At 43.5% G+C, this 13490-nt stretch overlaps 1 protein-coding gene and 1 pseudogene across 6 annotated transcripts in view; one reads left to right on the top strand and one right to left on the bottom strand.

Annotated features, from left to right (window-relative positions):
- Window positions 1-436: 436 nt before the first annotated feature.
- LOC122674243 lies at window positions 437-940 on the top strand (annotated as a pseudogene).
- Window positions 941-10377: 9437 nt separating this feature from the next.
- AOAH (acyloxyacyl hydrolase) overlaps window positions 10378-13490 on the bottom strand; it is a 183721-nt gene continuing 180608 nt past the window's right edge. For 4 of the 6 annotated variants that reach the window (XM_043873042.1, XM_043873041.1, XM_043873044.1 and 1 more), the window contains one exon: window positions 12397-12746. In XM_043873042.1, coding sequence (XP_043728977.1) covers window positions 12618-12746 — 129 coding nt within the window. In that variant the 3' untranslated portion in view covers window positions 12397-12617. Of the gene's footprint in view, window positions 11249-12396; window positions 12747-13490 lie in introns of those variants that run through there. The other 2 variants (XM_043873040.1, XM_043873043.1) reach the window with 2 other exon arrangements.

Below are 13490 nucleotides of genomic sequence, written 5' to 3'. Positions count from 1 at the left end.
GGCAGTGATGAATAAAGTTGCTATAAACATCCATGTGCAAGTTCTTGTGTGGACCTAAGTTTTCAACTCTTTTGGGAAAATACCAAGAAGTGGGCTTGCTGGATTGTATCATAGAGTATGTTTGGTTGTTTGGTTTTCTAAGAAACTGCCTGTCTTCTCATATAGCTGTATTATTTCATATTCCCAGCAGCAGCGGTGAATGAGAGTTCCTGTTACTCCACGTCCTCACCAACTTTGGGTGTTGTCAGTATTTTGGATTTTTGTCATTAGGTTTTTGGTGGTAACATGTTGTTTTAATTTGCTGTTTCCTAATGACATATGTTGTTGAGAATCTTTTCATATGCTCACTTACCATTTGTGTATCTTCTTAATTGAAATGTTCAGATTTTTGGTTCATTTTTTTATTGTTTTTTTCTCTTATTGTTGAGTTTTAAGAATTATTTGTAGCTTCCTTTTTGCTGTAGTCCCGAGCGGTAGCTGCCGAAATGGGCAAGTTCATGAAACCCGGGAAGGTGGTGCTGGTCCTGGCCGGTCGCTACTCCGGACGCAAAGCGGTCATCGTGAAGAACATTGATGACGGCACCTCAGACCGACCCTACAGCCACGCTCTGGTGGCTGGAATTGATCGCTATCCCCGCAAAGTGACAGCTGCCATGGGCAAGAAGAAAATCGTCAAGAGGTCAAAGATCAAGTCTTTTGTGAAAGTTTATAATTATATCACCTCATGCCCACAAGGTACTCCGTGGATATCCCCTTGGATAAAACTGTTGTCAACAAGGATGTCTTCAGAGACCCTGTTCTCAAAGGCAAGGCCCGGCGAGAGGCAAAGGTCAAGTTTGAGGAGCGATACAAGACGGGCAAGAACAAATGGTTCTTCCAGAAGCTGCGGTTTTAGGTCTGTCTCAGTTAATAAAAATATTGAAAAAAAAAAAAAAAAGAATTATTTGTATATTTTGGATCACAGTCCTGTATCAGATATATATTTTGTAAATAGTTTCCTCCATTCTATAACATGTGTTCTAATTATCATGACAATGTCATTGAGCAAACATTTTAAATTTTAATGAAGTCCAGCTTATCAATGGTTTTTTTCATGGATTGTGTCTTTGTTGTTGAATCTAAAAAGTCTTGTCAAATGCAAGGTCATCCAGGTTTTCTCCTATGTTATGCTTTATAGTTTTGTGTTTTGTGTTTAGGTCTGTGACCCATTTTGAATTAATTTTTGTGACTGTGTAAGGTTTGTGTCTAGATTCATTTTTTTGCATGTGCATATCCAGTTATTCCAATACCATTTACTGTCATTTTCCACTGTCTTCTTTCAGAATTTTTATCTCCTATTTTCTGCAATTTGAAAATGATGTGACTCTGTGTAGCTTTATCAGCAGGGCATTTATCCTATCCTATCCTCTGAGATTCTTAGATCTGAGCTTTGATGTCCAACATTAATTTGGGGTAAATTCTTAGTCACTGGGCTTCCCTGGTGGCTCAGATGGTAAAGCGTCTGCCTGCAACGTGGGAGACCCATGTTCGATCTCCGGTTCGGAAAGATCCTCTGGAGAAGGAAATGGCAACCCACTCCAGTTCTCTTGCCTGGAAAATTCCATGGACGGAAGAACCTGGTAGGCTACAGTCCCTGGGGTCGCAAAGACTTCTCTTTCTCTCTTTCTTTTCTTTCTTAGTCATTATTGTTTCAAATATTTCTTCTTTTTTTTCCCCTCTCTTTCTTCTCTTGGTATTCCTATTATATGTATATTATACCTTTTATAGTTGTCTTACAGTTCTTGTATATTCTGTTCTTTTTTCCCCCACCTTTTTTCTTTAGCCTTTATTTTAAAATTACAGCTATTTTAAATTTCCAGTTTGGTAATTTCAACATCCTTGTCATATCTGAGTTTTGCGTGATGCTTGCTCTGTCTCTTTAAACTGTGGGTTTCTTTTTGTTTTTGCCTTAAGTATGTCTTCTAATTTTTTGTTGAAAGCCAGACACGATGTACTCAGTACTAGTTTCCTTGAAGGCTGTAAGATGTGATTCTCTGTATCTGCCTGTCTCTCCAACTTTGGGTGCAGTGGTTTGCTCTGCGACCTCAATTTTCTGATAGATCTAAGAGGTTTTTAGTTTGTTCAGCTTTTTACTTGTTATTAGGATGGAGTGACAACTTACAAGCTCATTATATGCCAGACCAGAAACCAGAAGTCTCTCAGGGCAGTTTTATTTTGTATTTATCCAATTATGATTGAAGTTGGACATATTTTCCTATTTTCCTCTGCATAAGGGGCATTTGATCCTTCTGTGAACTTTTCCACTCATTCTCTGCCAAGTTCAAATTTGAATTATCTCTTTCCTTCTTTATTTTTAAGAATTCTTCATATGTTGGGAAGATGATTAGCTCTTTGTGAAATTGAATTCCCTCGCCTACATTTTTCCATTTGTCTTTTGACTCTACATGTGGTGTGTGTGCGTGCTAAGTTGTTTCAGTTGCATCAGACTCTTTGCGACCCTATGGACAATATCCTGCCAGGCTCCTCTGTCCATGGGATTCTCTAGGAAAGAATACTGGAGTGGGTTGCCATGCCCTCCTTCAGGGAATCTTCCCGACCCAGGGATTGAACCTGCGTCTCTTATGTCTCCTGCATTGGCAGGCAGTTTCTTTGCACTAGCACCACCTGGGAAGCCCACTTATGGTATATTTTTGCCTTATAAAATGTTTACTTTTAAAGAAGTAAATTTATAAATGTGTCAGGGTTTCTAGTATGGATTCTAAAAGATTTTGAAATACATGAAAATAAAGAAGAATTATTTACTATTATTATTCCAAACACCATCTTCCACAGCCACTTCTGTCTCCCAAGGGAGTGGCATTCTTTCTCTTCAAAGTAGATTTTTTGGTAATCGCCCTAATGAATCCTGTAATGTGAAAAGATAGACCTCAGAGGAGTAAGGTGAAGAGAGGAGAAATAATTTGCTCTGCACAATGAAGTAAAAATTGATACATTTCTAGGAATACCTTCAAATAGGGACTCAAGGGAGAAGTTGAGAACTGACCAATATGCTAGGTGGCCAGTGAGCCTGGAGCAAGAGACCAATGGAGGGTTTCCAGGTGGGGTGGGGGTTGTTGAAAGGCGGGGATGGGGGATGTGCAGTTTTCTGTCCCTGCTGTACTGCGCTACAAGGTAACCCCCTGCATTACTTCTAACCACTAAGTGTGCACAGACACAGCCACAATGAAGAGAGTGGGGTGAAGTGTGAGCAAGAGAACAGAGGCTCCAATTTTCAGAGAGGCAGATGAGAGGCTGCAGCGCGAGGGTGACTCAGGAGTTACTCAGGAGACAAATTCTCTCCCCCAAATAGCCTAGAGCCGTCATTTGCCAAACTTGGCTATACATTAGAATCACTAGCAGGAGGTTTTCAGATTCACAAACGCCTGGATTTCACCCAGACCAGTTAAACGAGAGGCTCTGTAGGTGGGACCCAAGCATCAGGAGGCTTTAGAGAGTTTCCTAGGTGATTCTGACGTACAACCAGGGTTGAAAACTGCTGTTCTAGGCCAGTCCTTCCCAAACTCTTTCAAGTGTGCAATTAAATTGTCCAAGAAGAGTTATAATTCAATTAGAATCATTAGAAGGTGGCCGAAGATCTTGCATTTTTAACAAGTTTCTGGTTGATGCTGATGATGCCGGTCTGAGAACTGTATTTTGAGTAGCAGGGGATGGAGGTAATTGACATGTGGGTTACTGGTAGTGCTCAGTTGCCTTCCAGGGGGTTCTAATTTACCCTGAGTTGAGACTGCTACTTTTCCTATATCCATCTTTCCTTCTCTCCTGATAGTAAGCTCCTTATTTTCAGCCGCACACTTGGCTAGATAGAATTTTTAGCTTTTGGCAGTCTTTAGAGCTGGGTGGTCACGTGACTAACACTTGGCCTACTAAGGTACCAGTAGAAGCCATCCTCCAGGGAGGAGATGTGGCTGGTCCTCTCCTTACCCTTCTTCCTGCTGGCCCAGGAGCAGTTCAGGCAGCAGTTGCTCAGGAAACCTTTCTGAACTGAGTGGAAGCTACATGCTGAAGATGGCAGCGAAAATAGAGAAGGAGCTGGGCACCTGGCAACATGCAGCCTCATTCCAGCCTGTGCCACCTACCACTGAAAGCCTCTTATGTGAGAAATAACCTTCTTGCTCTTAGCAGACCCGGGGTTTGGACATCCTAGCTCTTTTTTGTATATTTAAAACATTTATTTAGCTGCACCAGCTCTTAGTTGTGGCATGTGGGATCCAGTTCCCTGACCAGAGAATGAACCTGGGCCCCCTGCATTGTTAGCATGGAGTCTTAGCCACTGGACCACCAGAGAAGTCCCCCAACCTTCTCTCTTTTTAAAGTTATTCTTTGGGGTTTCACTCACAAGCAACTGAACCTTGTCCTAGGGGTACTTATGCCTTCCGGCAGATTGTGTGTCTGTTCTGTACCTTCCCATCCATGACAAAGATGAGGTGAGCTGGATCTTGAAGAACAAGCAGGAGTGTTCCAGTGAGAGAAAGGACGGAAGGCTCAGGAGAGAGCAGATTGAAAGGCATGGAACTGCGAGGGGGCTTGGCCTGAGTTTGCTTCACTGTTGCTGTAGAACAGCCCCCTGGAAACCTCAGAGGCTTGAAATGAAAAGATATCCCATGATTCTGTGGGTTGGCTGGGCTCCATGCAGTCTTGCCTGGGAATGCCTGTCCAGCTGCATCCAGCTGGTGGAGGGCTGGTCTAGGAGGTCCAGGAAATCCTCTTTCACACCTGTGAGGCCTTGGTGTGGGCTGGGGACACCTTGGATCTTCTCCCTGTGACCTCTCTCTTCCACACGGTGTCTCATCCCCCAGAGCCTCCCTCGTAGCAGCAAAACCTCGACCATGCAAGGAGATTCTGAGACCTAAGAGGTGAAAGTGGCAGCTTGTCCTCCATAGTGTTAGGCCTGGGTGTGGTTGGCCCGCCTGCACCTCCCCTCTGGGCTGGGCTGGCTTGCAGTGGTGGGGATAGGTGCTACATCTCCGTGGAAGGAGTGGCAGGGAGGGCGGCTGGTGGAGACTTACCCACTGCCTGTGCTTGTAGTGACAAGTTCCCTGTGGCTGGGTTGTAGGCTAAAAGAAACAGGCAGGAAAAGAGTGAGCCTGTAGAGGCCCAGGCTGTGTCTGTTGATGAGTTCTGGCTTTCTCTATAGAAAAAGCAGACTCCAGCCTGTGTGGTGGCCAAACCACACCCTGGCTAGAGAGACAATGAGAACAAGTGCTGATCAACCACTCCCATGTTGTGCAAGCATTATCTTTCACAACAAAGGCGGGCTCACCTCTGGCTAACAGCATGGAGCCTGGAGCCAGATGGCCTGGCTTCAGGGTTCTGATTCATCATATATTAGCTGTGCAATCTCCATCTAGTTCCTTAATTGCTCGCTGTTTCTGTTTCCCTCTCTAAAAAAAACGGATAATCATGGCAGACCTGCCTTATATCCTTGTAAGGATTAAGTGAGACATATCACATGTCTCATTGCCCTCTGTAAGCATCCACTGTTGTCCTTAATGTTCTCAGTAATGCTGGGAAACAGGTGTTAACGCTCTCATTCCGAAGAGAAGTAACTGAGGGACCAGAAGCTTAAACAAGATTCAAACCTGGACAAGTGATTCCAAAACCTGTTGCTTCTGGAAATCCCCACTGGTTGTGTTTTGATGTGTCCCCCAGGTCCAGGAGACAGCAGGATGGTGTTTTGTCCTTATCATGGAGTTATATGATCCTGGAGTCTCCGCTTATTATTCCTCAAAAGCTCTCTGCTCCCTTAGCAGCCTCGCTCAGTGTCCAGGCTTGGGCTGATATTTGCAGAGTTACAGTGTGGAGATCACTGTGAAAATACTAACACCTGGTTTTTTTTTTTATTTGAGCCTGTGCCAAGCGTGCATCTCAGAGGGTAGAGTCCTCAGGGGGAGGCTGAAGGTCTCCCGGGTTGGAAGCTGCCTTGAGCGTGGGCTGCTACAGAAGCCCTTGGTGCACCCTCTCGCCCATTTTTCTGCTGCAGTTTATTGACTGCAGCTTTGTGAACCCGTGAGTTACATTTGCAGCGCTCTGAGGCTGAAAGGGTTCCTATGAGTGGTCCACGTAATTAAGTATAAACAAAGCAGCCAGCCAGGAGCACAATGCCCAAAGAAATCCTTAGCAAACCTCATTGTGTTCTCTTTATTTCCCCTCTCCATTTTTATCCATCCAAGAGCTTCAGAAGTGTAATCCTCTTTAATGACAGATTCATGATGATGAGGCTCTTATTTTTTGGTTTTGCAGTTTTAAGAAGTGACCCAGAAGCAAGCTTTTAAAGCAAGTGTTTAAAACCACCCCCCAACTCCTTTACCCCAAGCAAAAGACCAGATTAAAAGAGCCCTGGCTTATATGAATATTTATGCTAGACCCTCTTCCAGATCTTCCAGATTTGAGGAGTTCATCCTGCTAAGCAAACACAGATTCTATAATCAGATTTAATGAGAAAACTGACATGTTAATAGCATATTGATGCATTCATTTATCAGGAAATCTATACATTTATCTCAGGGCCTAGGAGAAGTGCTGCCTTAGTCATTTTTAGTTCTACCAGGAAAGCTTTTGTTGCAATGAGAGGAATTCCAAAGACATCCTACTTTTCTCAAGAGATGAGGAGTGGGGGTTCTAGTCTAAATATACCTGGGAAATTCTCTCTTGATACTGCTGGTGAGTGTGTTAGAGGTTAATTCCTTTAAATAGCATCTTCCAAGGTGTTCCTGTAGAGCATGATGACCACAGATTGTTAATAGCTCTCCTTTGAGGAGAAGGGGCTCTTGGTCAAAAATGTTGGGTAAATGATGAGCTAAACAGAGCTTTTTACTGTAGAACTTTCACCCTGTGACTTCCCAGGAAGCAGAGAAATTCTGCTGTGCTCCCAGACATTTTAGACTGTGGAGTTCTTCCTCCTCAAAGCAACACATCCCAGAGCATACAACTCTGTGTGAGTCATGCAGCCCCTTGACAAACTGGGGAAGCTGGAGAGCCCTTCTTAGAGTAACATTTTAAATTGCAAACACAAAGGGTTACTAAAGAAACCCTTCATATCGAAACGAAGTATCACAGTACTAAAAAATATTTTGAAATATTTAAAAATGGGCATCCATTATTGGGGTATAGCCAATTAACAATGTTGTGGTAGTTTCAGATGAACATGAAGGGACTCAGCCATGCATATGCATGTACCCATTCTTCCCATATGTACTTCTTTTACAATGGATCTAATAACTACAGGTGTTTCAAAGTACTGATGGCCATAAATGATATTTCAAGATATGGTCATCCCTCATTATTCACAAATTCTCGATCTGTAAATTCATGTACTGGCTAAAATTTATTTGTAACCTCCCAGTTAACACTCATGACACTTTTGAGGTCATTTGAACAATGAGAAATTTCCGTCACCTGACCTGCATGTTCCCATGCTGAAATTGAAAAAGGCAGGACTTTGACTTCTTGTTTCAGTTCTCACACTGAAAACAAGAGTCCTTTCTACAATGTATTTACTGCTTCATTTTGGTCATGTTTATGCTTTCCGATTCATGGGGTCGCAAACAGTCGGACACGACTGAGCGACTGAACTGAACTGAACTGATGCTTTCCGTTGGTGATTCCACTGTTTAAAATGGGCCCTGAGTGAGAGCTGAAGTGCTACATTGTGTGCTTAAGTTCAGGAGACCAAGATGTGCCTCATGAAGAAAATAGGTGGGTAATTAAGCTTCCTTCAGATGTGAGGTCTAAGGCTGTTGCGTGTGAGTTCAATGTCAATCAATCAACTATAAATTTTAAAAGATGTCTTTAAACAAAAACCACACATTAAAAAAAGATTATATATTGATTGATTGACCATGATGCTGTGTCCAGATTCTCACAGGTATGTAATCCTTTTCTCCCCTAGGACCAGCGGTTCAGCATTTGCTAATTCAGTGTCCAAGGTGACTATAGAACATAACTGTCCTGAGTAATGAAAATTGATTGCATCTGCAACAAAGTGATGTGAAAATATTTGTGATAGACTGCTAACAATACAGCTATAAACTTACAGTGTTTTGTTGCCCCATTCATAATTAAAGGAAATGGTGAATTTTACCCAGAGGGTACTATAGACATTTTTCCCATTCAAGTTCATAGGCCCTCTTAATTCTGGAACAAGGTGGTTCCCATAGACTGCAGTTCAGAATCCATTCTCTTGTGGGACTAATTCAGGGAGGGGGTGGAGTGGCGTAGCTGCTGCAAATTCCTGGGGGCTCTGGTCCCATTATGTACATGCATGCTAAGCCACTTCAGTGGTATCCAACTCTTTGCAACCCTATGGATTGTAGCCTGCCAGGCTCCACTGTCCATGGGATTCTCCAGGCAAGAATACTGCAGTGGGTTGCCATGCCCTCCTCCAGGGGATCTTCCCTACCAAGGGATTGAACCCACGTCTCTTACGTTTCCTGCATTGTTATGTATCAATACAAATCTCAGATAAGATTTTTTTAGCTGATTTGCTCTTGCTGGGGGTCGATTTTATTTTTCCATGAGAGCTGGAACCCAAAAGGCTCTACCAAATGAAAAATGCCCAGGAAGTGGGGATAAAAGTTCTTGATAATTATTTATGTGGAAAATGAGAAACCAAATTTCAATAGCAAAGGGTAAGAGAAGTCTTTAATCTGAACAAAGGAGAAACAAATGACAATATAGTATTGGGGTGTTTAGATGAAGATCATGCCTCTCCACCAAAGGGGCCCAGAAAGGAAAGCATTCCGTGTTGATTGCTTTTCTTTTTTACCTTTCTCACCATAAGCAGTGTGATTCAATGGAACTAACTCAAATGGGGCAGAAAAAATGCTCCTTTTTTTTTGCCTAATAGCAAGATATAAGGAAGTGTATCCTGGAGAGCAACTCTAATATCTCATTCATTCTTTCACTCAGTAGTACTTATCGAGCACCTCTTCATGGACAGGTATTGTTGTAGGCTTGTGGATACAGAGTGAGCCTGACTGGCCAGGTTCTCATCTCTTGGAGCTTCTGTTCAGGTTCAGGTGCTTGTCTCTAGGAGGTCACTCCAGGTTGGGGGAAGGGCATGGAGGGGGTGCAAGCTACCCCAATAAAGAGGGTGCCTCTCAGAGGGCAGCATTCACACACTACGATTCTGAAAAACTAGAGGCTGACGATAGTAGCTCAAGGGGCACCAGTACAGAAATATGGGATAGAAGCTGTCCCCCATGGCTCCACGATAAATTCTGGACACTCAGAAGTCATCTGAAGTGCACATAACACCTTACAAGGACAGGATATCCCCAAACCAGAGAGAAAGCCAGAGTTGGAGCTCAAAGAAAGAACATGTCTGGATTGGAGTATAGAAAATGGAGCCCTAAGTGGACATGCCTCACTCTGGACTCCCAATCCAGGGGAGTGGGCCTGACTTGGGAGTCCAGTTCTTGTGGAGACAGTAGTGATAACTAGTATTTATTTTGTGCAGTATTTGTGAGAAAGGAGTACCATCTTTTCTCATCCTTTGGTTTCTTGTTGCTGTGCTAGGAAGGAGGCCAGGGTTCAGAACCCAAGGGCCTCCATTCTCCCATCTGAACTGGTTCACATGGAGAATGAGAAAGATGAAACTGGTTAAATAATCCCTAAGGTGGGAGTTCAGTCTCTAAGAGAATTTAAATAGGAATAAGGAGCAAGGACAAAGATGACATCTGGGGTGGGAGACAGAAGGTGATCAGACTCAGGTCAATCTTCCCTGGGAACTCCCTCCCTGGACCCTCTAAATCTCCCTATACCCCCTTCTAGTTTACCTCAATAAAATAACTCTATTCCTTCAGGGCCTTCTGTAAAAAGATCAAGGCCTAAAATGAATTCTGCATGCCCCCAACAACAGCAAAAGCAATATAAGATGATCAACTTCACTGGTACTCTGGGAAATAAAAATTAGAATAGCAATGAATTAACTTGGAAGCATTTTAAACAGAGGGGATTGAATAGAATCCTTTCTAAAGGAATACAAAATTTTAGTGCAGTGTTCTCTGGGTATATTTTGAGACTGAATGATTTAGATTTCAGATTTAAAAAAACAATAACAAAACAACACGAGTGTTGGTATTTTAGTGCTTAGAAGTAAGATGAAATGTTGAAACATCAGAACCAGGAGGAGACAGGTATAACAGGTGTCCACAGCCCAACACCTCACATCTTTAATCTATTCCCCAAGTTCCCTTGTAGCTCAGCCAGTAAAGAATCTGCCTGCAATGCAGGAGTCTGCCTGCAATGCAGGAGACCTGGGTTCAATTCCTGGGTCTGGAAGATCCCCTGGAGAAGGAAATGGCAACCCACTCCAGTATTCTTGTCTGAAAAATCTCATGGACAGAGGAGCCTGGTGGGCTCCAGTCCATGGAGTCGCAAGAGTTGGACACGACTTAGCAACTAAACCACAACCACAGCCCGACGCCTCACATCTTTAATCTATTCTCCAAGCTTGTATTTCCTGCTTCAGACAAGCAGCCTCCAGAGGGCTTGTTGGTCCCCTGCTGATCTACCTCCTGGGGACATATGCTGGTCATTCTGAGCCAAGGATCTGACTCAGGTGACAGAAATTAATGGACTGACAATATTTTAAGTGTGTTGGCCCCCCAAACTGAAGCTCACACAAACCTGGCAGATTAATCTTGTGAGCAGAGATGGATTTACCATAAGTCTAAGAAAGATTAAGTTTTAGAGTTTCTTCCAAAGCCCTGGAAGGGGCCCCAACAATGAGTTCACAGGGTCCTATGCTTTGTAAAATTGGCAAAAGTAAGATATTTTAAACACAACTCCTTCATCTCTGTCACAATTTCCCTTTTATCCGTGGCTCTGGAAAAGCCATGGGAATTTTGGGGAAGGTGAAATGGAGATCCATTTAGGTTGCACTATGTATGTGGTTAGCTGTTAGTTCTGTGCAGGTTACTGCCAGCCATCCTGGGTCAGGAAGGACTTCCAGGTACGCTCCTATTGTCCACCAGCGTGGGGACAAAGTGCAGGGCTAGCGGTCAGATCACAGGAGGAGAAAGCGTGCTACAGCTCCTGGCACGGGAAGTGTGTGGATCACGGAGGAGAAATGAGGTGTGAAGCGCACAAAGCTGGGAGCTAGTCCAGGGTAAGGTCTTCTGATCATGGATACGACGGCTGCGAGATGTGGTTCATGCTGGTGCCTGGGCAAAATAGAAGTGTCTCCCTATTAGGAATAAATAAATACATTAAAAATAGTAAAGTAATAAAGCATACACAATTATACACATACTGTCATTATAATTTCATCTTTATGAAGACAAAAATTTATGTGCAGGCGGTTTATTTGGGGAGCGATCCCCAAAAGTGGGAAAGGAGAAGTGAGGAAAATGACACAAGGAAGGAAGAAGAGTCATGTAAGGTGATGGCTCCTGTGAGCAAAGGAGGCTGATTCTGTCGAGACCACCTGAGAAGCACACAGAATATATTCCCAAACTAAGCACTAAACGAAGAGGCTGGAGCCTTTATTCACCGGCCCCTGAGAACCCTGGTGAGAACTGGCCCACACTTTGGGCTGTGCCAAGCAAGCTCCTGAGGGCAGAATGTAGAAAGGCAGGCCTGCTCTGAGGTGGAATGCTGGTGCCACATAGACACGGACCCCCATATCCATCAGTGCTGGGAAAGTGACACATTGATGAGAAGGATGTGCAATAGAATTTATCAAAATTCTTATATGTGTGCTTATATGAACACAAAGGTTTACCAGCACTACAAAAAGGGTGTGTGTCTTTGATGACCCCTCCCCGAAAGGAATTTGATTGAGGTCTTCCCAGTTTGAAAACCATCCTAGAAATTTACACAACTTTACCAGTGATGAGTTTTGTAGCTGAAAGAAACTCTTCTAAATATCAATAATAAGAAAAAGTTGTTTCTGTTCTATCTATAAACAATCATATTACAACATCATTATTATAGGAAGAGGCGATCAGATTATGTAGCCAAAGAATGTAAGAAAATCTTTTAAAGAAAGAAAAGTTGTCATTTTTCCCCTAGACTTTGTGGAGCTTCTATTTGTTAACTTCTAAAAGTTTGTAATTTGTTGTGATTTCTTCTCTCATTCTAAATAAGTATTCAAGTTGTACCTAATTTTGTGCTTGTAGTTTCATGTTCTGGTGTGAGAGGCCTTGGGAGCCAGCCAGCAGCCTTCCTGGGAAGACCCATCTTTAAGGAGTCAGCCACAGAAGGTGGGTCACTTCCTGACACACCAAGACCCTGGGTAAGTTGCTGAACGTCACTCAAGCTGAGTTCTTACTTATTTTTTAGAACAACTAGCCATTCAAGGGCACAGACAGATAGATACTCTATCACTCGGAATGGCATGCAAAGCACTTTATTCAAGGTCACTTGAGGGCTACAGGGGCACTGATCCTGGAAGCACAGAGTCACACCATTATTTAGATGAGCTCTCAAATGAGAGAAAAACAAGATCCTGCTATAGAGGGTCTTGTGAGTTTGTGACAAGCAGCCCCTATAACCATTTGTTGAATGAGTTTACCCAAGTTGCTGCCTCCCCAGAAGCACATGTCCTTGGGGCCTCAGTGCCCGCCTTGGTCTCCAAACACCTGCTCAATCTGGGGATTGAATGGATTCTCCTTTCCCAGGACATGGGGCCACTGGCGCTGCATCTTCTCCCAGAAGAGATCTGCAAACAGCTGTGAAGCCACCTGCAAGCCAGAACCCAAAGGAAAAGTAAAAGGGGGATTATACCAAAGTAAAGAACTTATCGGCAAGATTTACTCTTTTCTTTGAGTGGTGGACAGACCTTAGGCTGGCTCCCAAGGATTCCTACCTTTGGGTCTTTGTATGATCCCCTTCCTTTGATGTGGGTGGAACCTATCACCTGGTTCTAAGCAACAGAGCACAATCAAGGATGTCCTTTCAGTGACTGTGTTGTGTTCTCTACAACTCTGCTTTGCTGGCAGACTTGCTCTGGAGACCTCCTTGCTGGGCCGATGAAGTTAGGAGCCATGTTGGGAAGCCATATGGCAGGAAACCGAGGGTGGCCTCTAGTTCACATCTAGTAAGAAGTTGGGTCTTCAGTCCTACAGCCATAAGGAAATAAATTCTGCCAACAATCCAAGTGGGTATGGAATCAAATCTTTCCCAGTTGAGTCTCCAAGTAAGAATGTAGATGTTTGTGAAATCCTAAGCAGGGAGCCCGGTGAAACTGTGCCAGCACTTTTGACCCACAGAAACTGAACCAAGTGTGTATTGTAAGCTGCTACTTTTGTGGAAATTTGTTATTTGGTAATAGACAGCAAATACACTTTCTCAGAAAGCCATTTATGCACTTACCTGTGGACAGCTAACACTTACTACAGGCTTACTACAGGCCTTCCTTCAAGGAACTCCCTCTAGTGAGGGACTGAGACATGCAGAATGATGCTACCAAAGCCACAGGGAGGGCT

Source organism: Cervus elaphus, chromosome 18 (assembly GCF_910594005.1).
Source record: "Cervus elaphus chromosome 18, mCerEla1.1, whole genome shotgun sequence".
NCBI lineage: Eukaryota > Metazoa > Chordata > Mammalia > Artiodactyla > Cervidae > Cervus > Cervus elaphus.
This window is presented reverse-complemented; position numbering and strand designations above follow the sequence as displayed.